This window comes from Macaca fascicularis, chromosome 20, assembly GCF_037993035.2.
Source record: "Macaca fascicularis isolate 582-1 chromosome 20, T2T-MFA8v1.1".
Lineage (NCBI taxonomy): Eukaryota > Metazoa > Chordata > Mammalia > Primates > Cercopithecidae > Macaca > Macaca fascicularis.
The window spans coordinates 70,439,188-70,463,788 of record NC_088394.1 but is presented as its reverse complement, the minus strand read 5'-3'; the positions used below and the strand labels follow the sequence as shown (position 1 = coordinate 70,463,788).

The window sequence follows — 24,601 nt, the reverse complement described above, 5'->3', positions numbered from 1 at the left end:
CCTGCCTCAGCCTCCCAAAGTGCTGGGATTACAGACATGAGCCACTGCACCCGGCCTAGATTCTTTATTTAGAAGTTTTGTAAGCCGGGCACGGTGGCTCAAGCCTGTAATCCCAGCACTTTGGGAGGCCGAGACGGGCGGATCACAAGGTCAGGAGATCGAGACCATCCTGGCTAACACGGTGAAACCCCGTCTCTACTAAAAAATACAAAAAACTAGCCGGGCGAGGTGGCGGGCGCCTGTGGTCCCAGCTACTCCGGAGGCTGAGGCAGGAGAATGGCGTAAACCCGGGAGGCGGAGCTTGCAGTGAGCTGAGATCTGGCCACTGCACTCCAGCCTGGGCGACAGAGCCAGACTCAGTCTCAAAAAAAAAAAAAAAAAAAAAAAAAAGTTTTGTAAATTCAGCACCCTGTCTAGGCTAACACTTTGGAGTCCTAGTATAATGTTATGTGTTATGCAAGTGGAACTTTATTTAACAGTCGTAGGCAGAGACCCCTAAAGTAGATGTCCTGCTTATGTTAAAAAAGTTCTGATCCCCAGAGGGTGCTCATTCAGTATATTTTCCTACTGAAAGAATATTCTTGGATTATGAATTGAAATATAATAAATCAATGAAAATCTTTAAGTTCATATTTATATAATTTTCCAAAACCTCATTTATCACTATGGTAAGTTAGAACCCCAACTAATTACTCCAAAAACTAGTAAATAAAAGGTCAGGAATATATTAATATTTTGCCTTCCTGTATAAACTGTATTTCGGACAACCAGATAGTTGATGAAGGGCGTTTTTTTGTTGTTTTTTATTCACAGCTCACTGTAGCCTTGACCTCCCAGGCTAAAGTGATCCTCAGCCACCTGAGTAGCTAGGACTACATGTGTGTGCCACCACACCTGGCTAATTTTTTTTTTTTTTTTTTTTGAGATGGAGTCTCGCTCTGCCGCCCAGGTGGAGTGCAGTGGCCGGATCTCAGCTCACTGCAAGCTCCGCCTCCCGGGTTCACGCCATTCTCCTGCCTCAGCCTCCTGAGTAGTTGGGACTACAGGCGCCCGCCACCGCGCCCGGCTAGTTTTTTGTATTTTTTAGTAGAGACGGGGTTTCACCGTGTTAGCCAGGATGGTCTCGATCTCCTGACCTCGTGATCCGCCCGTCTCGGCCTCCCAAAGTGCTGGGATTACAGGCTTGAGCCACCGCGCCCGGCCTGGCTAATTTTTTTTTGTATCTATGAGGTCTCCCTATGTTGTCCAGGCTTGAAGGTTTGTTTTGTTTTTGTTTTTGTTTTTTTTTGAGACGGAGTCTCGCTCTGTCTCGCAGGCTGGAGTGCAGTGGTGCGATCTCTGCTCACTGCAAACTCTGTTGCCTCCCGGGTTCACGCCGTTCTTCTGCCTCAGCCTCCTGAGAAACTGGGACTACAGGCGCCCGCCACCATGCCCGGCTAATTTTTTTGTATTTTTAGTAGAGATGGGGTTTCACCGTGTTTGCCAGGATGGTCTTGATCTCCTGACCTCGTGATCCGCCCACCTTGGACTTCCAAAGTGCTGGGATTACAGGTGTGAGCCACCGCGCCCGGCTGAAGGTTTTTTTAATAGAAAAATTTCAGCTAATTGCAGCAGGAACGATAGAAAAGTCATCATTTTGTGACTCCTAATGAAATTATATGTCTAGGCAAAGATCATCAGTGGATCCTAAAACCATTAGGTTGCAGGGTTGATGGGATTCTTTTTAATACAAGGACCAGGATGATACCACCTGAACCCGTTGGTCAACCTTAGCATCTCAAAAAAATAGGATAGCAAGACCATATGTGCCTCTTAATGTGCTGCAATCAGAAATACTCATGCCACTTAGGAATACTGTACACACACACACACACACACACACACACACACACACACACACACACACACACCCCAGTCCCCCACCCCCCATGCCAAAAAAAAAAAAAAACCCTGAATCTGCTCAAGACTCTTTTCTAACAACCAGTTTGCATAGTTTGTAGAAAAAGGGGTGGAGGAACAAGATAATACCTCAGAGATGTAATCATTTAAATTAAAAATGTAGAACAGTCTACAAAGGGAACATCTTTCTAGACCTGAATGTATATGGAAATTTAACATATTGTGAAGAGAATATCTCAAATCCGTGTGGACAATTTTTAATGTTTTATATAACAGCAAACCAACATAGTTTATGATTCCACTTACGTAAAATGTCCAGAAAAGGCAGATCTACAGAGACAATATTAGTGGTTGCCTGGGGCTGCAGGCGCAAATGTGAAGTGACTCTAAATGGGCATAAAGGATCTTTGTGGGCTGATAGAAATATTTTAAATTGGGTTATGGTGATGGTTGCACAATGCTCAATTTATTGTATATAAAAGTTAAACAATTTCATGAAGAAGCAATCAGCCAAATCCAGGTTGTGCAGGACTTTTCATAAGACAAATGACCTGACGAATGACAGAGGGGAAAAAATGGATGAGGGGGAATTGTAATAAAATGAAAAAGACTTAAGAGACATCACAAGCTCATCATGGAGACCTTTTTTGGATTCTGATTGCAATAAATCTGTAGAGAGCAGCTTTAAAACTATCGGGAAATTTTTTGGGAGGCTGGGGCGGGCGGATCACAAGGTCAGGAGATCGAGACCATCCTGGCTAACATGGTGAAACCCTGTCTCTACTAAAAATACAAAAAATTAGCTGGGCCTGGCAGCGTGCATCTGTAGTCCCAGCTACTCAGGAGGCTGAGGCAGGAGAAGACTGTTAGGAAATTTTGAATATGAACTGGATGCCTGGGTATTCAGTGGTATTGGAGGATTATTGTTAATATTGTTAGGTATAATAATTACACAGTGTTCATGTCAAAAAAGAAAAAAAATTCTTGTCAGTGTTGCAGAAGTTTTTGCAAGTATAATGACATTTTAAGGTTTGTTAAGGATTCCAACCAAAAGAAAATAATGGAATGGGGGCTTAGGTGGAACAAGATTGGCAAAATATTGATTATTTTTTAAATTGAGTGATGGGTACTTGTGGCTTAACTGTACTTTTCTGTCTACTTTTATGTATGTTTGAGAATATTCAAACTAAATTTTTAAAAGTAAATTCACTGATGGACCTGGGGAAATTGTTATCCCTTTTGCAGGAACACTGTCAATTAGAAATGGGAAACTAGTGAGTCAGGCTCTCTCCTGCTAGCTTCTAATACCTGACATATCTTACTTTGTATTTTACCTATCCTATCATTTCTGGAAATGACTTGGCAGAGCAACTAGCAGGTGTCTCAGCAGAGCAAGAAGTTACATGTATCGATGGAGGCAAGACCCTCCCCAAACAGGTAATATGAACATCATTTTATTTTTATTTTATTTTTTTAGAGACTAGGTCTCACTCTCACCTAGTCTAGAGTGCAGTGATGCAATCATAACTCCCTGTAGCTTCAAACTCCTGGACTCAAGGGATCCTCCCACTTCAGCCTCCTGAATAGCTGGAACTACAGGTAATGCCACCACACTCGGCTAAATTTTTTGTTTTTTGTAGACAGAGTCTCACTATATTATCTAGCTGGTTTCGAACTCCTGGGCGCAAGGGATCGTCCTGCCTCAGCCTCCCAAACCATTGAGATTGTAGGCATGGGCCATCATGCCCAACCTGAATATCCTTTTTTTTTTTTTTTTTGAGACGGACTCTCGCTCTGTTGCCCAGGGTGGAGTGCAGTGGTGCGATCTTGGCTCACCACAATCTCCACCTCCCGGGTTAAAGCAATTTTCCTACCTCAGCTTCCCGAGCAGCTGGGACTACAGGCACGCGCCACCACGCCCAGCTAATTTTTGTATTTTAAGTGGAAATGGGGTTTCACCATAGTGGCCAGACTGGTCTTGAACTCCTGACCTCATGATCCACCCACCTCGGCCTCCCAAAGTGCTGGGATTACAGGTGTGAACCATCATGCCTGGCCTCTGAATATCCTTTTAAATAAAAGGTTTGGGGTTTGGCCGGGCACAGTGGCTTACACTTGTAATCCCAGCACTTTGGGAGGCCGAGGCAGGCGGATCACCTGAAGTCGGGAGTTTGAGACCAGCCTGGCCAACATGGTGAAACTTGGTCTCTACCAAAAAGGTCGGGGGGGCTGCAGGTTAACATGGAAGCTTGCAGGCTTTGTAGGCAAGAGGTCCAGGTGTGGATCCTATCCCAGTTACTCATTGTTTGTGTAACTGCTGTCTCTTAGATTTAAAAATGGGTAGGGAGGAGTATTGAGAATAATCTGTCCTGTCTAGCCAACAAGGTTAAGTACCAGTTGAAAAAACAGACATAAATGTGCTTTATAAATTATTAAGCACATTCGCCAGGTGTAGTGGCATGCACCTGTAGTCCTAGCAACTTAGGGAGGCTGAGGCAGGATTGCTTGATCCTGGAAGGTCAAGGCTTCAGTGAGCCATGATGACAACACTGCACTCCAGGGCAACAGAGTAGGACCCTGTCTCAATAAAAAAATTAAAATTAAAAAAAACTATCAGGCAGAGTATGTTTAGTAAGTGATAATTTTTATTTTTAAAAATAATGGGCTGGGCGCGGTGGCTCATGCCTATAATCCCAGCACTGTGGGAGGCCGAGGCGGGCAAATCACCTGAGGTCGGGAGTTCAAGACCAGCCTGGCCAACATGGCGAAACCCCATCTCTACTAAAAATATAAAACTTAGCTGGGTGTGATGGCACGCACCTATAATCGCAGCTACTCAAGGAGGCTGAGATAGGAGAATCGCTTGAACCTGGGAAGCAGAGGTTGCAGTGAGCCCAGATCGCGCCACTGAGCTCCACCTTGGGAGACCGAGCAATACTTTGGCTCAAAAAATATAATAATAATAATCTTGGCTGAGCGCAGTGGCTCACACCTGTAATCCCAGCACTGTGGGAAGCCAAAGTGGGTACATCACCTGAGGACAGGAGTTTGAGACCAGCCTGGCCAACATGGTGAAACCCCATCTCTACTAAATACAAAAAGTAGCCGGATATGGTGGCGTGTGCCTGTAGTCCCAGCTAGTCGGGAAGGTGAGACAGGAGAATCGCTTGAATCCGGGAGGCAGAGGTTGCGTTGAGCGGAGTTCATGCCACTGCACTCCAGCCTGGGTAACAGCGAGACTCCATCTCAAAAAAAAAATAAAATAACACCTATACATCATTGTCCTCAATATGATTTATTTACATCTGCTGTGAATTTTGCCAATCTCAAAACATTTATCTACATTTTGCATATTTCTATATGCTCTTTGTGTTTTTATTTGAGTCTGGCTCATTTTTCCCAGCTTCTTACATCTTGGAGAGCTTTCTGTTATCAGTACATAAAATTGAATCTTTTTTTTTTTTTTTTTTTTTTTTTGAGACAGAGTCTCGCTCTGTTGCCCAGGCTGGACTGCAGCGACGTGATCTCGGGTCACTGCAAGCTCTGCCTCCTGGGTTCATGCCATTCTCCTGCCTCAGCCTCCTGTAGCTGGGACTACAGGTGCCCGCTACCACGCCCGGCTAATTTTTTGTTTTTTATTTTTTTAGGTAGAGATGGGGTTTCACAGTGTTAGCCAGGATGGTCTTGATTTCCTGACTTCGTGATCTGCCCGCCTCGGCCTCCCAAAGTGCTGGGATTACAGGCATGAGCCAGCATGCCTAGCCTAATCTTATTCTTATTAATAGATACATGGCATTCCGTCATACAAATACATTTTGAATTAATTTTTTCTTTTTTTTTTTGAAATGGAGTCTCGCTCTGTTGCCAGGCTGGAGTACAGTGGAGCAATCTCGGCTCACTGCAACCTCCGCCTCCCAAGTTCAGGTGATTCCCCTGCCTCAGCCTCCTGAGCAGCTGGCACTACAGGCGCACATCGTCACACCCGGCTAATTTTTTTGTATTTTAGTAGAAACGGGGTTTCACCATGTCGGCCTGGATGGTCTCAATCTCCTGACCTTGTGATCTGCCTGCCTCGGCCTCCCAAAGTTCTGGGATTACAGGCATGAGCCACTGCGCCCAATGAATTAATTCTTTTCTTATCATATAAAGCATGGTTTGGTGTATGGTGGCACACGCCTGTGTTGTCTCAACTACTTTGGAGGGTAATAATACTTTTTTTCTTGATAGAAATCATGCTCCACTGAACTTTTTTGAGACAGGGTCTCATTCTGTCCCTTATGCTGGAGTGCAGTGGCACAATCATAACTCACTGCAGCCTCAGTATCCGTGGCTCAGGTGATGCTTCTACCTCAGCCTCCTGACTACTTGGGACTACAGTCATGTGCCACCACACATGGCTACTTTTTTAAATTTTTAACAGAGACAAGGTTTTGCTATGTTGTCCAGTCTGGTTTCAAACTCCTGAGCTGAAGCAATCCTCCTGCTTTGGCCTCCCAATGAGCTGGGACTATAGGCGTGAATTACCACACCTGGCCTGCTTGGAACAATCTTATATAATTATATTAGAAAATAATTGAGCCGGGTGTGGTGGCTCAAGCCTGTAATCCCAGCACTTTGGGAGGCCGAGACGGGCGGATCACAAGGTCAGGAGATCGAGACCATCCTGGCTAATACGGTGAAACCCCATCTCTACTAAAAAATACCAAAAAAAAAAAAACTACCCGGGCGAGGTGGCGCACGCCTGTAGTCCCAACTACTCGGGAGGCTGAGGCAGGAGAATGGTATAAACCTGGGAGGCGGAGCTTGCAGTGAGCTGAGATCCGGCCACTGCACTCCAGCCTGGGCGACAGAGCAAGACTCCATCTCACAAAAAAGAAAAAAAATGAAAATAATTGTGACTGACCATGTGTGGTCGCTCATGCCTGTAATCCCTGCACTTTGAGGGATGGATCATGATTGAGGTGGGTGGATCATGAGGTAGGAGATCGAGACTATCCTGGCTAACACTGTGAAACCCCATCTCTACTAAAAATACAAAAAATCAGGTGTAGTGGCGGGCACCTGTAGTCCCAGCTACTCGGGAGGCTGAGGCAGGAGAATGGCGTGAACCCCGGAGGTGGAGCTTGCATTGAGCTGAGTTTGCGCCACTGCACTCCAGCCTGGGCAACAGAGTGAGACTGTGTCTCAAAAAAAAAAAAAAGAAAATATTTGTGACTATGATCATGGGCTGCATAATAGTTCAGTCAACAACAGACCACATGTATGATGGTTGTCCCATTAGGTTATAATACCAGGTTGGGTGCAGTGGCTCACACTTGTAATCCCAGCCTTTGGGAGACCAAGGTGGTCGGATCACTTGAGGTCAGGAGTTCAAGACCAGCCTGGCCAATGTGGTGAAACCCTGTCCATACTAAAAATACAAAAATTAACCAGGCGTGGTGGTTCGTGCCTATAATCCCAGCTATTTGGGAGGCTGAAGCAAGAGAATCACTTGAACCCAGGAGGCAGAGGTTACAGTGAGCCACGATCCTGCACCACTGCACTCCAGCCTGGGTGACAAAACGAGACTCTGTCTTAAAAAAAAAAAAAAAAGCCATATTTTTATTGTGCCTTTTCTATGTTTAGATACACAGATACCACTGTGCTACAGTTGCCTGCAGTATTTGGTACAGTAACATGCTGTACAGGTTTGTTGCCTAAGTATATAATAGTTGACACAGTCTAGGTTTGTTTAAGTACTTCTGGGATCATTAAATGACGAAATCGCCTAAAGATGCATTTCTCAGAATGTATTCCTGTTGTCAAGCAATGCATGACTGTATATCCATGAGATACCTCTAGCAGAGAGATTGCTATGCCAAAGGAAAGATATATGTGTTTTAATTTCCATGGATAATGCCAAATACTGCTCCAGAAATCTGTGCCGCTTTATATGTAAGGAAGCAGTATATAAGCATGTCCATTTCTCGTTTACCCTCAGCAGTTATTGGTGTCATCAGACGTTAATTTATACCAGTCTAATAGATGAAAAATGGTCTCTTTAATTTGCATTTCTTTAATTATAAGCAAACACTTATTGACCATTGTGTTTTCTTGTAAGCATTTGTATCCTTTCTTTGTTTTCTTTTTTTTCCTCTGATACACATAAGCTAAATATTTTATAGCTGCTATTCTTTATATGATAGCTGCTTTTCTTCCTTTGAGTGAAGGAAAAAGTATCCAAGAATTTTATAATATTAAAGAGTAGCATAGTTTTCATAGCTTATATTTTGCCACATTGCATCCTAGAAAGAATGACAAGTGATTCATAGGTGTTACAAGTTTTCTGTAGCCCTTTTAATTGTTTGTATCTCTTTTTTCTACTTTTGTTAACTTGTTAGTTGCACATCTTCTTCAAGATTGATTTTACAGGCCGGGCGCGGTGGCTCAAGCCTGTAATCCCAGCACTTTGGGAGGCCGAGACGGGCGGATCACGAGGTCAGGAGATCGAGACCATCCTGGCTAACACGGTGAAACCCTGTCTCTATTAAGAAATACAAAAAACGGCCGGGCGCGGTGGCTCAAGCCTGTAATCCCAGCACTTTGGGAGGCCGAGACGGGCGGATCACGAGTTCAGGAGATCGAGACCATCCTGGCTAACACGGTGAAACCCCGTCTCTACTAAAATACAAAAAAAATTAGCCGGGCGAGGTGGCGGGCGCCTGTAGTCCCAGCTACTCGGGAGGCTGAGGCAGGAGAATGGCGTGAACCCGGGAGGCGGGGCTTGCAGTGAGCTGAGATCCGGCCACTGCACTCCAGCCTGGGCAACAGAGCTAGACTCCGTCTCAAAAAAAAAAAAAGAAATACAAAAAACTAGCCAGGTGGGCGAGGTGGCGGGCACCTGTAGTCCCAGCTACTCAGGAGGCTGAGGCCGGAGAATGGCGTGAACTCGGGAGGCGGAGCTTGCAGTGAGCTGAGATCCAGCCACTGCACCCCAGCCTGGGTGACAGAGCGAGACTCCGTCTCAAAAAAAAAAAGAAGATTGATTTTACATTTTCTCTAATTTGAATATATTCTGGTTTCCATCTAGCCATCTCCCCAGAAGTCCGAGCCTGTGCTACCTTCTGTCTCTGTGGATGAGGAAGAAGGGGACACTTGTACAATATGTCTGGAACAGTGGACCAGTGCTGGAGACCACCGGCTCTCAGCATTACGCTGTGGTCATCTCTTTGGGTATAGTTGCATTTCCACGTGGCTCAAAGGACAAGTACGAAAATGTCCCCAGGTAAGGACCATAGGTAAGGACACATTAACATGTTAAGTCAGGCAGATTCCTAGAACCACTCTAATTATGTCCTATTGGGTTCTTTAGTGCAACAAGAAAGCCAGGCACAGTGACATTGTCGTCCTTTATGCCCGAACCCTGAGAGCTTTGGACACTAGTGAACAGGAGCGCATGAAAAGGTAGGTGGTGAGAGTATGCCTGACTGGAATGTTCCGTTTTGGTTCATTGTAGGCACATTTGAAAAACGAGGTATGAGTCACTCGTAGTGAGGTTTTACTTGACCTGTGACTTGGGATCTCTGGGGATCATTGACAGTATGTTTTAACGCTGTTATTTATAATTCATGTCTGATCATCATCTTAAGGAAGTCTGCATCGTTGGCATTACATAGAGCATTAAACACAAGGATCTGGCACATTACTTAACTGTTGCCATTTTTGCTTCTCATATCCCTGAGACCCCCCACAGCAGTTCTCCATACAGAAGACTCATAAGTGAAGCTTTGCACATGCTGTGCAATGTAAAAAATTACCAGGATTTTGGAAACACATAAACAGTTGCTAGTAACACCAGTCAGTATATGCTTCAAAAATATTGAAGAACATACACACCATTGAGAAAGGTGCAGGGACATGGGTTCTCTCACACTTTACTGGTTAGGATGTACACAGGCAAAGTCATTTTGAGACATCCTTGGAAATGTGTCTCTAAAGCCTTTGATCTCGTAATAATTGTTCAGGCATTTGTTCTAAAGAAGCATTGAAGAGTGTGTACAAAGATTTACTTAATGAAACTTCATTTAGCATTGTTAAAAATCTAAGGCAAGGGGATTGCTTAGTTGAGTGAATGGTGGTGTGTGCATGAACAGAATACTATACAATGTTGAAATGTGCGTATGTTGTCCTGTGGAAACATGTTATTAGTGTCATTGCATTTTTGTGAACTAGAAAAAGAAAATACAGCTGGTGCAGTGGCTCACTCTTGTAATCCCAGCACTTTGGGAGGCCAAGGCGAAAGGATTGCTTAAGGCGGGGAGTTCAAGACCAACCTGGCCAACATAGTGAGATCCTGTCTCTATTTAAAAATTTTTTTTAAAGAAAGAAAAAAAATACTATAGGTAGTCACTGTACAGATTATTTTAATTTTCTTCCTTGTTTTTACTCATTTGATCCAACCAGTACTCACTTGTAGCATTTTTAAATAATGGAAGGTGTGTACAGAGTGAAATTTTGTTGAAAAGGCAAAATCTATAGATGTGGATGTTAAGGGTGATTGTATTTAAAAACAATTCACTGATTACAATAAGCAGTTAGTATACTCTCCAGCCTCGTTAGAAAAAGTAAGGAATTTCAAAATGCCAATACAGACTAATAAAACGAACAGCCTTGTACCCAGTTTTATCAAATCTTAATATTTTACCATATTGCTTTGAGCCTTTTTGAAAAGAAATAGGCTGGGTGTAGTGGCTCATGCCTGTAATCCCAGCACTTTGGAAGGCCGAGGCAGGAGGATTGCTTGAGACCAGGAGTTTGGGACCAGCATGGGCAACATTGTGAGACCTTGTCTCTAGTAAAAATGAAAAAAATTAGCCGTATGTAGTGGTACACACCTGTAGTCTCAGCTACTTAGGAGAGAGGATTTCTTGAGCCCAGGAGGTTGTGGCTGAGCTGTGGTTATGCCATTGCACTGTAGAAGGAAGAAAAGGAAAGAAAATTTTAAAGAAGTAGTAAATTATAGATTCAGTAGAAGGGCCAGGCACGGTGGCTCATGCTTGTAATCCTAGCACTCTGGGAGGCTGAGGTGGGCAGATTGCCTGAGCTCAGGAGTTTGAGACCAGCCTGAGCAACATGGCAAAACCCTGTCTTTACTAAAAATACAAAAAGTTATCTGGATGTGGTGGTGCATGCCTGTAATCCCAGCAAATCAGGAGGCTGAGGCACGAGAAACGCTTGAACCTGGGAGGCGGAGGTTACTGTGAGCCAAGATTGTGCCACTGCACTCCAGCCTGGGCGACAGAGCAAGACTCGCTCAAAAAGAAAAAGAAAAAGGTACACTAGAATTCCATAGAGAACTACTTTCATGAATTAGGTGTTCATCATTCCCAAGAGTGATTCTGTGTTTGATTAGCTATATTTGTATTTGTAAATTATACATAGTATGATATAGAAAGTTTTGTTTGGGTTTTTGGTTTGTTTGTTTGTTTTGAGATGGAGTTTTGCTCTTGTTGCCCAGGCTAGAGTGCAATGGTGTGATCTTGGCTCACTGCAACTTCTCGCCTCCCAGGTTCAAGCGATTCTCCTGCCTCAGTCTCCCAAGTAGCTGGGATTATAGGCGCCCACCACCATGCCCAGCTAATTTTTTTTGTATTTTTAGTAGAGATGGGGTGTCACCATGTTGGTCAGGCTGGTCTGGAACTCCTGACCTTGTGATCAACCCACCTCGGACTCCCAAAGTGCTGAGATTATAGGCGTGAGGCACCACACCCGTCCAGAAAGTTTTTATACTTTATGCAAATGTTAGTTTATAATTTTTTTCTTCTGTAGCTTGCTTTTTTGCTTAATATTATGCTTTGGGAGTGTGTCCTAGTTGATCCATGGGGCTCTCTTTTTTTTTCTTTTCATTTCAATTTCTTGATAATATTCTAGTTCCCTAGTCAAAATTAATCTGTTTAGGCCAGGCGTGGTGGCTCACACCTGTAATCCCAGCACTTTGGGGGGCTGAGGTGGGCAGATCATCTGAGGTCAGGAGTTCGAGACCAGCCTGGCCAACATGGAGAAACCCCATTTCTACTAAAAATAGAAAAAATTAGCTGGGCATGGTGGCATGCACCTGTAGTCCTAGCTACTCGAGAGACTGAGGCAGGAGGATAGCTTGAACCCAGGAGACCGAGGTTTCAGTGAACCGAGATCGCACCATTGCACTCCTGCTTGGGCAACAATAGCGAAACTCTTGTCTCAAAAAAAAAAATTATCTGATTGTATTTTACATTGGTAGACATTTAGGTTGTCTCCACTTGTTAACATTAGCCATGCTGCAGAGAGACAGGTCTAGCAATGGAATTGCTTTATTATAAGGCACATTTAATTTCTGCTTTACCTAAATATTGTCAAATTATTATTCTTTTTTTTTTTTTTTTTTGAGACGGAGTCTCACTTTGTCGCCCAGGCTGGAGTGCAGTGGCCGGATCTCAGCTCACTGCAAGCTCCGCCTCCCGGGTTTACGCCATTCTCCTGCCTCAGCCTCCCGAGTAGCTGGGACTACAGGCGCCCACCACCTCGCCCGGCTAGTTTTTTGTATTTTTAGTAGAGACGGGGTTTCACCATATTAGCCAGGATGGTCTCGATCTCCTGACCTCGTGATCCGCCTGTCTCGGCCTCCCAAAGTGCTGGCATTACAGGCTTGAGCCACCGCGCCTGGCCGTCAAATTATTCTTCTAACTTAAACTTTTCTTGTTTAAAAAAACATGAGAGATTTCTCATTTTTTCATACCTTTGTGAATTTTATTTATTTATTTACTTTGAGACAGAGTCTCGCTCTGTCGCCCAGGCTGGAGTGCAGTGGCGCAATCTCAGCTCATTGCAACCTCCGCCTCCTGGGTTTAAGTGATTCTCCTGCCTCAGCCTTATGAGTCGCCGCGACTATAGGGCATGCCACCACGCCTGGCTAATTTTTTGTATTTTTAATAGAGATGGGGTTTCACCATCTTGGCCAGGCTGGTCTTGAACTCTTGACCTCATAATCCACCCACCTCTGCCTCCCAAAGTGCTGGGATTACAGGCGTGAGCTACCACGCCCAGCCAAAAAGAATTTTTTTTTAAGACAGGGTCTTGCTCTGTCACAAAGGCCAGAGTGCAGTGGCGCCATCAAACTCCTAGGCTCAAGCAGTTCCCCAGCCTTAGCATCCCATGTAGCTGGAAGTACAGGCACATGCCACCACACCTGACTCATAATTTACTAAGTAGTATATTTTTCTGTACAAATTTTCATTGCTACTTCTATCCTTAATTAAGTTTCCAGCTGGGTGCATTGGCTCACGCCTGTAATCCCAGTACTTTGGGAGGCCGAGGCGGGCAGATCACGAGGTCAAAAGTTCGAGACCAGCCTGACCAACATGGTGAAACCCTGTCTCTACTAAGAATACAAAAATTAGCTGGGCGTGGTGGCACACACCTGTAATCCCAGCTACTCGGGAGGCGGAGGCAGGAGAATCGCTTGAAACCGGGAGGAGGCGGAGGTTGCAGTGAGCCGAGATCACGCCACTGCACTCCAGCCTGGGCAACAGAGAGAGATTTCATTTCAAAAAAAAAAAAAAAAATTAAGTTTCCATGTATGAATGGGCTACAGTAGTCCCCTGTTAGCCACAAGGAATACATTCCAGGAGCCCCCAGTGAATGCCTGAAACCAGTGTATGTTTTTTCCTATACATACAAACCTAAAGGTTAATTTATAAATTAGGAACAGTAAGAGATTAACAACAATAAATAATAATAAAATAAAGCAATTATACCAATATACTAATAAGTTATGTGAATGTGTTCTTAATCTCTCTCTCAACATATCTCAAGTTTTGTGGGTTGTGGTTGATCACAGATACCGAAAACCGTGGAAAATGAAACTAGATAAGGGGACACTACTGTACTCTTTTGTTCCACGGTCTTTTTGTTAATTCTTTCTCCAATATTCCAAGTTATAATTTATTGTAGCTTTAATATATGTCACCCCACTTTGTTCTGCAAAAGTGCTTTGTTCTGCAAAAGGTTTTTTTGCTATTTTTGTCATTGTTCTTCATATTAATTTTTAAAAATTAATTTGTTAAGTTCCATGAAAAAACTTTGGGATGTTGATTGAAATTGCATTAAAAAATTATTGTGGAGTAACTTGAGAAGTACCATATTTGTGATAGTGAGTCTTTTCAGTCATGAACTTTATGTAATATCCTTCCATTTATTTACTGTTTTCTTGTGTCTTTCACAAGTATTTTGCTTCATAAAGGTCCTACCTAGCCTTTTACTTTACATAATGACCTTTGGGTCAATGACAGATTATATACACGATGGTGGCCCCCTAAGATTATAATGGAACTGAAAATTCTGTTACGTAAGTGATGTCGTAATCATTGAAATGTCTTAGCGCGCCGGGCGTGGTGGCTCACACCTGTAATCCCAGCACTTTGGGAGGCCAAGGCAGGTGGATCACTTGAGGCCAGGAGTTTGAGAACAGCCTGGGCAACATGGTGAAACCTTGTCTCTACTAAAAATGTAAAAATTAGCTGGGCATGGTGGCAGGCGCTTGTCATCTCAGTTACTCGGGAGGCTGAGGCAAGGGAATCTCTTGAACCCGGGGGCGAATGTAGCAGTGAGCCTGGATCACGCCACTGCACTCCAGCCTGGGCAACGGAGCGAGACTCAGGCAAAAAAAAAAAAAAAAAAAAAAATCTTACCTCAATGCATTACCTTTTCTGTGTTTAGATACATAAGTACCATTATATTACAGTTGCCTACAGTATTCAGATTCAGTATGGTAACATACTATACACGTTTGTAGCCTGGGAGCAGCAGTATATAGCTTAGGTGTGTAGTAGGCTATACTGTATAGGTTTCTGTAAGTACATTCTATAATGTTTACATGACGAAATCGCCTAACAACACATTTCTCAGAACATGCCCGCATCATTAAGCTGCACATGACTCTATTTCTAGATTGCTGTTAAAATTGTTGTGAATAAAATTTTCTAACTTACATTTACTAATCAGTTATCTGATATGGGGACTGCTGTTGATCTAATCTTTTTGGTCTTGAGTCCAGCAGCCTTGCTAAACTGTAATCATTTGTGGGTTCTCTTAAATTTGCCGTAAAAATTAATAAGGGCAGCTTCATCTCTTCTAATTTTCATGTCTTTTTCTTGCATATCTTACTGGAATGGAATTCTGTCTTTGCATTTCATATTTTGAGACTTTTTAGGTACATACAAATGTATGACTGTTATTCTTGGTGATTGTGTCCTTTTATGATGCATTGTTCCTCGTTATGCCTTTTTTTTTTTTTTTTGTGACGGAGTCTTGCTCTGTCGCCCAGGCTGGAGTGCAGTGGCCAGATCTCAGCTCACTGCAAGCTCCGCCTCCCGGGTTCACGCCATTCTCCTGCCTCAGCCTCCCGAGTAGCTGGGACTACAGGCGCCCGCCACCTCGCCCGGCTAGTTTTTATATTTTTTTAGTAGAGACGGGGTTTCACCGTGTCAGCCAGGATGGTCTCGATCTCCTGACCTTGTGATCCGCCCATCTCGGCCTCCCAAAGTGCTGGGATTACAGGCTTGAGCCACCGCGCCTGGCCTCGTTATGCCTATTTATGCTTTTTCATTAATTCTAATTGGTCTTTCTTTCGTTAGCATTCGCTTGATGTCTACTTTTGTTCTTTTTTTAACTTCACATTCTTTTTTGGGTTATATTATTTGAGTATCATGAACAACCAACAGCTTACTGTTTTCTTTTTAATGCAGTAACCTTGGCCTTTTAACATGTCAGTTTAATCTTTTATAATTTGCCTTAGCTAAACACTAGATTAGCTCTGTTCTCTCGTTTTGCCTGTGGCATTTTTAGTCGTAGTCAAATTTTCTAGTAGTAGTCAGATTCCTGACCATCAGTCCCTGCTTACCCCAAAATCTGTCTCTGGAGAGATTTTTCTCTTTTTATGTTTTATTCACTATCATAACATATTTACAGCAAAGAATATGCATCATAGCATGAACTTTATTCTGCCATCTTGATGGGAAGTCTTCTGTAGCCTTCCTAATCCCCAGTTGTTGCTGGCTTTCCCCCACTAGTTCCCTACTGAAGGAACAGATGCTAAGGAAGCAGGCCGAGTTAGAATCAGCACAGTGCCGACTCCAACTGCAGGTCCTCACTGATGAGTGCACTAGGCTTCAAAGCCGTGTTCAGGTATGTTTATCCTTTCTAACCCAAATAACTTTTGGAATAGGAATGGAAGAGGAATCTAAATGCTACTTATGTTCATCTCAGAAATAAATAGGATTTGCCAAGTTATTTAGGAAATAAACATGACCACTGCTTATTTTATTTCTGATTAGGGCATCTGTTCAAAACTTACTACACACTTTATAATGAAATCTACTATAGTCTGAATTTTATTTTTATTTTTTTATTTTTTTGAGATAGAGTCTCACTCTGTCACCTAGGCTGGAGTGCAGTGATGTGATCTTGGCTCACTGCAACCTCTGCCTCCTGGGTTCAAGCGGTTCTCCTGCCTCAGTCTCAGCATTTCAAGGAGCTGGGATTACAGGCGCCCACCACCATGCCCACTTAATTTTTGTACTTTTAGTAGTGACAGGGTTTCACTATGTTGGCCGGGCTAGTCTCGAACTCCTGACCTCAGGTGATCCACCCGCCTTGGCTTCCCAAAGTGCTGGGATTACAGGCGTAAGCACTGCACCTGGCCTTACAATCTGAATTTTAGAAAAAATTAAATAGCCAACCAAGAATTCCAAACTTGTTTAAGTAAATCTACCAATAAAATGAGGGCTTTACCAGGAGTTTGAAGGTTACAGTGAGCTGTGATCGCACTACTGCACTCCAGCCTGGATGCCATGGATGACGGAGTGAGACCCTGTCTGCTTTTTTTTTTTTTTTTTAATGACTTTAAACAAAACCATCATTAAGGACTTTCAACTCTCATATTATGATTCTGTGCTCTCCTTATTTCACTTGTTGACATACTGTAAAAAATCAGCAGTTCTGGCCAGGTGCGGTGGCTTACGCCTATAATCCCAGCACTTTGGGAGGCCAAGGCGGATGGATCACCTGAGGTCAGGAGTTCAAGACCAGTCTGGCCAACATGGTGAAACCCCATCTCTACTAAAAATATTTAAAAATTAGCTGGGTATGGTAGTGGGCACCTGTAATCCCAGCTACTCAGGAGGCTGAGGCAGAAGGGCCTGAACCCAGGAGATGGAGGTTGCAATGAGCCAACATGGTCCCACTGCACTCCTGGGTGACAGAGTAAGACTCCATCTCAAAAAAAAAACTCGGCAGTTCTCTAGAATTTATGTTAACATTTTCATGTAATGGATAAGAAATCTTCTATATAAGATCAAGGAATTGTGTTTGAGGGGAGTATCAAATTAAAAAGCTTTGTATTTATAAAATCTTTTTCATTTTAGGACTTGCAAAAGCTTATGTCACATCAAAATCAGAATTTACAGCAACCCAGGGGCTCCCAAGCATGGGTCCTGAGCTGCTCACCCTCCAGCCAGGACCAGCACAAGCACAAGTACCACTTCCAAAAGACCTTCACAGTATCTCAGGCAGGAAACTGCCGGATCATGGCATACTGTGATGCTCTGAGCTGCCTGGTGATATCACAGCCTTCTCCTCAGGCCTCTTTTCTTCCAGGTAAAGAGTCTAGAACCTCAGCTTTCATGTTCTTTATTAGACTCCATGTGTTTATTTCCTTGCTCTTTTGGAAAATTCAAGACTCAAGGCTCACCAAATCACCTTTCCCTCTCATTTCCTTGTTAATGCAAGTACCCCAGGGTGCAGCAAAGATTTCTTTACTGTCTATTAACTTCATTCTGTAAATTTATTAACCAAGAGGGTAGAAATACTGATAACCATGACAAAGCAGATGGTGAGGTCCTTGGAAGTGTAGGTTACTGATAGAGTCCAAGAAGTCCTATTCAACTTACAGATTCTTTTTAGACTGGAAATGTTTGACAGAACACTACCCTAAGGGTAGTTCAAGGTGAAACAAAATTTAACACTTATTTTCAGTAGTGTTCAAGTTAACAATTTCCAAATAAGAGAGTTTAATGAGTACACTGACTATTAATGCTAGATTAATTTTCTCTCAACATATTTTGTGCTTTTTGGCCGGGCGCGGTGGCTCAAGCCTGTAATCCCAGCACTTTGGGAGGCCGAGACGGGTGGATCATGAGGTCAGGAGATCGAGACCATCCTGGCTAACACGGTGAAACCCCGTCTCTACTAGAAAATACAAAAAAAACTAGCCGGGTGAGGTGGCGGGCGCCTGTAGTCCCAGCTACTCGGGAGGCTGAGGCAGGAGAATGGCGTGGACCCGGGAGGCGGAGCTTGCAGTGAGCTGAGATCGGGCCACTGCACTCCAGCCTGGGAGACAGAGCAAGACTCCGTCTCAAAAAAAAAAAAAAAAGACATATTTTGTGCTTTTTAAGCTTTATTTTAGGTTTTCTAAATGTTGAAATCCAAGTCTTTTCAAATGCTCAATTAAATCATTTCTAAATCTTGCAGATGTTTCTTTCTGCTGTCTTTAGCATAAGATTTCTGCCAACTGGAAGACCCCTTTGCTTTAACATGGTTTTATAATGGTCCTTTATCCCATCTAAGTTTTTAATAAAAAGATTTGTCATCAAATAGAACCAACAAATTGGAAAAATAACTATTTTCTAATGTTCCCCAAATTGGGTATGTGTTCTGTTCTTTTTTTCTTTTTTTTTTTTTGAGACGGAGTCTCGCTCTGTCGCCCGGGTTGGAGTGCAGTGGCCGGACCTCAGCTCACTGCAAGCTCCGCCTCCCAGGTTCCCGCCATTCTCCTGCCTCAGCCTCCCGAGTAGCTGGGACCACAGGCGCCCACCACCTCGCCCGGCTAGTTTTTTTTTTTTGTATTTTTAGTAGAGACGGGGTTTCACCGTATTAGCCAGGATGGTCTCGATCTCCTGACCTCGTGATCCGCCTGTCTCGGCCTCCCAAAGTGCTGGGATTACAGGCTTGAGCCACCGCACCCGGCCCTGTTCTTTTTTTCTTAACGTGTCCATTCCAGTCCGCTTGATAGTGTGCTGGTGCTGATTTGTCCTTGTTCCCCTTAATGATTAACTGGGTGTGTATTTCTATTACCTTGTTGATTTTTTTTTTTTCTTTTTTTTTCCTTTTCTTTTCTTTTTGAGATGGAGTCTCGCTCTGTTGCGCAGGCTGGAGTTCAGTGGTGTGATCTCAGCTCACTGGAACCTCTGCCTCCTGGGTTCAAGAGATTCTCCTGCCTCAGCCTCCTGAGTAGCTGAGACTACAGGTGCATGCCACCATGCCTAGTTAATTTTTGTATTTGAGGGTTTTAACATTTTGGTCAGGCTGGTCTCAAACTCCTGACCTCAGGTGATCCACCCATCTTGGGCTCTCAAAGTACTGGGATTATAGGCATGAGTCACCATGCCCAGCGACCTTGTTGATTTAAAGCCTATACCTGCACCTGCACCCACCCCCACCCCTTGCTTTTTTTTTGCCCCCTCTCTGGCTGTCCTAATTCTGCTGGAAGAAAGTGCAATAAGCCACGTACTTGGTTCCCTGGAGAAGCTGAAGCTGTCTTGAATCTAGGATTTGATGCATTTTTAAAGAATTTAACTCAACTGGGCACAGTGGCTCATGCCTATAATCCCAGCACCTTGGGAGGCCAAGGCGAGAGGATCGTTTGGGCCCAGGAGTATGAGACCAGTCTGGGCAACATAGTGAGACTCCATCGCTATAAAAAAAAAATTTTTTTTTAACTAGGTTGGTGTGGTGGCACACCTCTCTGGTCCCAGCTACTTGGGAGGCTGAGTTGGGAGGATCACTTGAGCCTAGGAGATCAAGGCTGCTGTGAGCCGTGATGGTGCCACTGTACCTTAGCATTGGTGATAGAGTGAGACCCTGTTTATATATATAACTTAGTTAAAAATAAATGTTATAGCCTAGTAAGAGAACAGAGTAACAAATAGTTTTCAAAGGTTATTGGTTTTTGTTGGTTATTTTTACCCCTTTCGGGAATGTGGGTACTTGAATTGTCATCGGTCTCATTTCAGACAGATGTGACATATCTTGACTGACATATTATTTATTTTCATTCTCTATTGTTCACTGTTCCTTCTGCATCTAGAGTGTGGTTCTAGTGAAATATTCTCTCTCAACAGCTTTATTGAAGTATAATTGACAGTAAACTGTACATATTTAAAGTATACAGTTTGATTACTTTTCACATATGTAATACACCCCTGAAACCATCACTACAATCAAGATAACTACTTTTTTTTTGACACAAGATCAAGTTATATCTCCCAGGCTGGAATGCAGGGAGGGGTGTGATCTCAGCTCATTACAACCTCCACCTCCTGGGCTCAAGTCATCCTTCCACCTCAGCCTCTCGAGTAACTGGGAGTACAGGCTCGCCCCACTATGCCCAGCTAATTCTCATATTTTTTGTAGCGACAGGATTTCACCATATTTCCCAGGCTGGTCTCGAACTCATGAGCTCAAGCGAGCCATCCACCTCAGCCTCCCAAAGTGCTGGGATTCCAGGCATAAGCTACCATGCTTGGCCATGAACATATGTATTACCCCAAAAGTTTCCCTATGGCTTTTTATAATCTCACCTGCCCCTCCCTCCTCTCCCATCCCCGGCAGTCACTGCTTTTTGTCACTACAGATGAGTTTGTATTTTCTAGAATTTTACATAATTGGAATCATACAGTGTTAACCATTTTTTGGTCTGACTTCTTTCTCACTGCATGATTTTTTATTGTAGTATATGTTAGTAGTTAATTCCTTTTTAATGGATAGTATTCCATCATACCTGTATACAGTAGGTTTGTTTATCCATTTACCTGGACGTTTGAAATGGGTTATACTTTTTCTTTTTCTTTTTTTTTTTTTTCCTTCTTTTCATTGTCATGAGGCAAGCGTGGGTTGTACTCTCTTTTCTCTTCTCTCTTCTCTCTCCCCTCTCCCCTCTCCTCTCTCCTCTCTTCTCTCTTCCTCTTCCTCTTCCTCTTCCTCTTCCTCTTCCTCTTCCTCTTCCCTTCTCTGACAAGTTTTGCTCTGGTTACCCAGGCTGGAGTGTAGGGTGCAATCTCGACTCACTGCAACCTCCACCTCCCAGGTTCAAGCGACTCTCCTGCCTCAACCTCCCGAGTAGCTGAGATTACAGGAACTTGCCACCACGCCTGGCTAATTTTTTGTATTTTTAGTAGAGACAGGGTTTCACTGTGTTGACCAGGCTTGTCTTGAATTCCTGACCTCAGGTAATCCACCTGCCTTGGCCTCCCAAAGGTTTGGGATTACAGAGGTGAGACACCACGCCCGGCCTGGGTTGTACTTTTTTAAATAAATCATAGGCCGGGCGCAGTGGCTCATGCCTGTAATCCCAGCACTTCGGGAGGCTAAGTCGAGCAGATCACTTGAGGCCAAGAGTTCGAAACCAGCCTGGCCAATACAGTGAAACCCCATGTCTACCAAAAAATACAAAGTTAGCCGGGCGTGGTGGCGCGTGCCTGTAATCCCAGCTGCTCGAGAGGCTGAGGCAGGAGAATTGCTTGAACCCAGGAGGCAGAGGTTGTAGTGAGCCAAGATTATGCACTGCTTTTTAGGCTGGGCGACAGAGTGAGACCCTGTCTCAAAAATAAATGAATAAATTATAACACTGGAGAATTGTCGTTTGACCAGCTGGTTCCCAGGGACTTATATGCGAAGAAAGGTGGACAAAGAAGCTACTTGAAAAAGTAGTTTGCATTGCCCTAGGTTCACTTTCAGTGATCTGTTTCATACTATTTTGCCTTTGGCAGGCTTTGGTGTTAAGATGTTGAGTACTGCCAACATGAGAAGCAGTCAGTACATTCCGATGCATGGCAAACAGATCCGTGGACTGGCTTTTAGCAGTTACTCCAGAGGCTTGCTACTCTCTGCTTCCCTAGACAACACTATTAAACTGACCAGGTGAGTGATTTGGGGAGGAAGGTGGAGACTGGGCTGTTTGGTGTTGAGTAGCATGGAATTAGTATCAGTGTTATGATGACCTTAGCTCTTTTTTTTTGGTCTGAGACTGTGTCTTCTGAGATCTATTTAAAATACATTGCTTTTAGAAGTGGGCACAGCAGGTTACAAAACTGTGTTTCTTATTTCTTTAAAATTATATATATTACAAAAAATGTCTTAAGCATATTTTAAGGAGATGAGAATAAAACTCTAAAGTTGGTGGAGGCCAGCCGTGGTGGCTCACACCTGTAATCTTAGCACTTTGGGAGGCGAGGCAGGCGGATCATCTGAGGGTCAGGGGTTTGAGACCAGCCTGGCCAACATGGTGAAACCCGTCTTTACTAAAAATACAAAGATTAGCTGGGCATGGTGTCAGAAACCTGTAATCCTAGCTACCAGGGAGGCTGAGGCAGGAGAATCACTTGAACCTGAGAAGTGGAGGTTGCAGTGAGCCAAGATCAAGCTACTGCACTCCAGCCTGGGTGACAGAGCAAGGCTGTGTCTCAAAAAAAAGTAGTAAATGAATAAATACATAAATAAATAAATAAAATTTAAAAATAAAGTTTGTGGAATGACAGGATGGAGGGAGCTTTGGTACCTGACATCAGAGTCACCATACTAGGTCGGTACTGTTTACTCCTAGTCCTGGTCTGTTACCTGGACAATTCTGTATAACAGAGATGTTCACCAAGCACTCACTGCCCTTGGGTACCATGATGACTTCTTTTATACCCTTACTTAGTTACAGTGTTTTATCTGTCACATGCTCTGTGAGTACTGTGAACCAGATGTGAGTGTGCTCCATGCCTTTATAAGTATTGTTTTAAAAATAAGGTAGAAAAATGTTACATACCAAAGTGTTGGTTGGATTATTATTTATTTATTTATTTATTTACGTATTTATTTTTGAGAGAGAGAGAGAGTCTTGCTCTGTCACCCAGGCTGGAGTGCAGTGGCGCAATCTCGGCTCACTACAACCTCCTCCTCCCGGGTTCAAGTGGTTCTCCTGCCTCAGCCTCCCGAGTAGCTGGGATTACAGATGCACGCCACCACCCCTGGCTAACTTTTGTATTTTTAGTAGACATGGGGTTTCGCCATGTTGGCCAGGCTGGTCTCAAATTCCTGACCTCAAGTGATCTGTCTGCCTCAGACTTCCAAAGTATGGGATTACAGGCATGAGCCACCATGCCCAGCCCCTTTAATTTATTATTTTACTTCTTTACAACTCAAGAGGAAAACCTGTGACCCCCAAAACAAATGTTATGGAATTTAAAGGAGTTACCTGGGCAGATCCTAGAAAAAATAGGAAATCCAGATAGTTTGGTTATATGAGTGTGTTCTCGGTAAGGGTTAATGATCATTTAAATGATAATCTTTACATCTTTGTCATGTATTTGATTTTCTTAATGCAGTTGTAAAAGTCTTTTGTAACTCCACAGCCTGGAGACAAATACCGTGGTCCAGACTTACAATGCTGGACGTCCTGTCTGGAGCTGTTGCTGGTGTCTTGATGAGACTAACTACATCTATGCTGGACTGGCCAATGGTTCAATTCTGGTATATGACGTGCGGAACACGAGCAGTCATGTGCAGGAGTTAGTAGCTCAGAAAGCCAGGTAGGGAGCCACTCACTCTTTTCCTGGTGGTAGCAACTGTCTCTTGGCTTATTATTGTGTTAATCGTCTCTTCAGAGGGTGTTACACAGTTGGTCAGAAATCCTTACAGTTTTTGAAGATCCACTTGATCTCACTTGAGAATTAATAACATTCTTGTTAACAAGAGTTTGTATTCATGATATTTCATATGACAGAGTTTTGGTACAAGTATTGCCAGGTTCATAGTCAGTATTATCTAACATGGCAAAACAGAGTCAGATCTATGTTCAGAACCTAGCTCCACTACTTAGAAGTTGTGTGACCTTAGTTGTGTTTCTTGGCCCATTGTGAGCTTAATCTGTAAAATCTGGTCCATATAGACTTGCTTTAATAGCCACATGTCACCGGGCACGGTGGCTCACGCCTGTAATCCCAGCACTTTGGGAAGACAAGACGGACAGATCACGAGGTCAGGAATTCGAGACCAGCCTGACCAACATGGTGAAACCCTGTCTGTACTAAAAATTCAAAAAAAAATTAGGCATGCATGGTGGCGCATGCCTGTAATCCCAGCTACTCAGGAGACTGAGGCAGAAGAATCTCTTCAATCTAGGAGGTGGAGGTTGCAGTGAGCCGAGATCGCACCATTGCACTCCAACCTGGATGACAGAGTGAGATGCCGTCTCAAAAAAAAAAATAGCCACGTGTCTAGCACATAGGAAGAGATCAGTTAAGGATAGCATAATCAAAAGTGATTTAAAACTTCCCTAATCCAAAGCTAAACCAACTTGTTTGAAGATACTGTATTATTATTATTTATCATTTAATCCAGTTGTGAGATTGAGAAGTTTATAAAGTCAGCCCAAGTTCTGAGGATGGATGGCCACCAGCACCACTCTGTTTTAGAATGTGTTGAGCTGCCCTGTATGTATGAAGTTCTCAGAAGGGAAGTAGGGTCTGTGTCCTGACCAAAATGAAAAGTATCTTAACAGATAATTTATGTTTCCAATTGGATATGTTAAGAGCAAGGAGAGCCAAACATAAAGATATCACTAAAGTAATAATTATTTACTGAAACC

The 24,601-nt window shown here is 43.5% G+C and overlaps 1 protein-coding gene across 3 annotated transcripts in view; it reads left to right on the top strand.

The window, feature by feature from the left end:
• Window positions 1-24,601, top strand: part of RFWD3 (ring finger and WD repeat domain 3) — a 49,760-nt gene that overhangs the window by 16,125 nt on the left and 9,034 nt on the right. For all 3 annotated transcript variants that reach the window (XM_065537147.1, XM_065537148.1, XM_065537149.1), the window contains 7 exons: window positions 3,266-3,336; window positions 8,969-9,163; window positions 9,251-9,342; window positions 15,984-16,098; window positions 17,337-17,568; window positions 21,738-21,888; window positions 23,367-23,543. In XM_065537147.1, coding sequence (XP_065393219.1) covers window positions 3,266-3,336; window positions 8,969-9,163; window positions 9,251-9,342; window positions 15,984-16,098; window positions 17,337-17,568; window positions 21,738-21,888; window positions 23,367-23,543 — 1,033 coding nt within the window. The remainder of the gene's footprint in view (window positions 1-3,265; window positions 3,337-8,968; window positions 9,164-9,250; window positions 9,343-15,983; window positions 16,099-17,336; window positions 17,569-21,737; window positions 21,889-23,366; window positions 23,544-24,601) is intronic.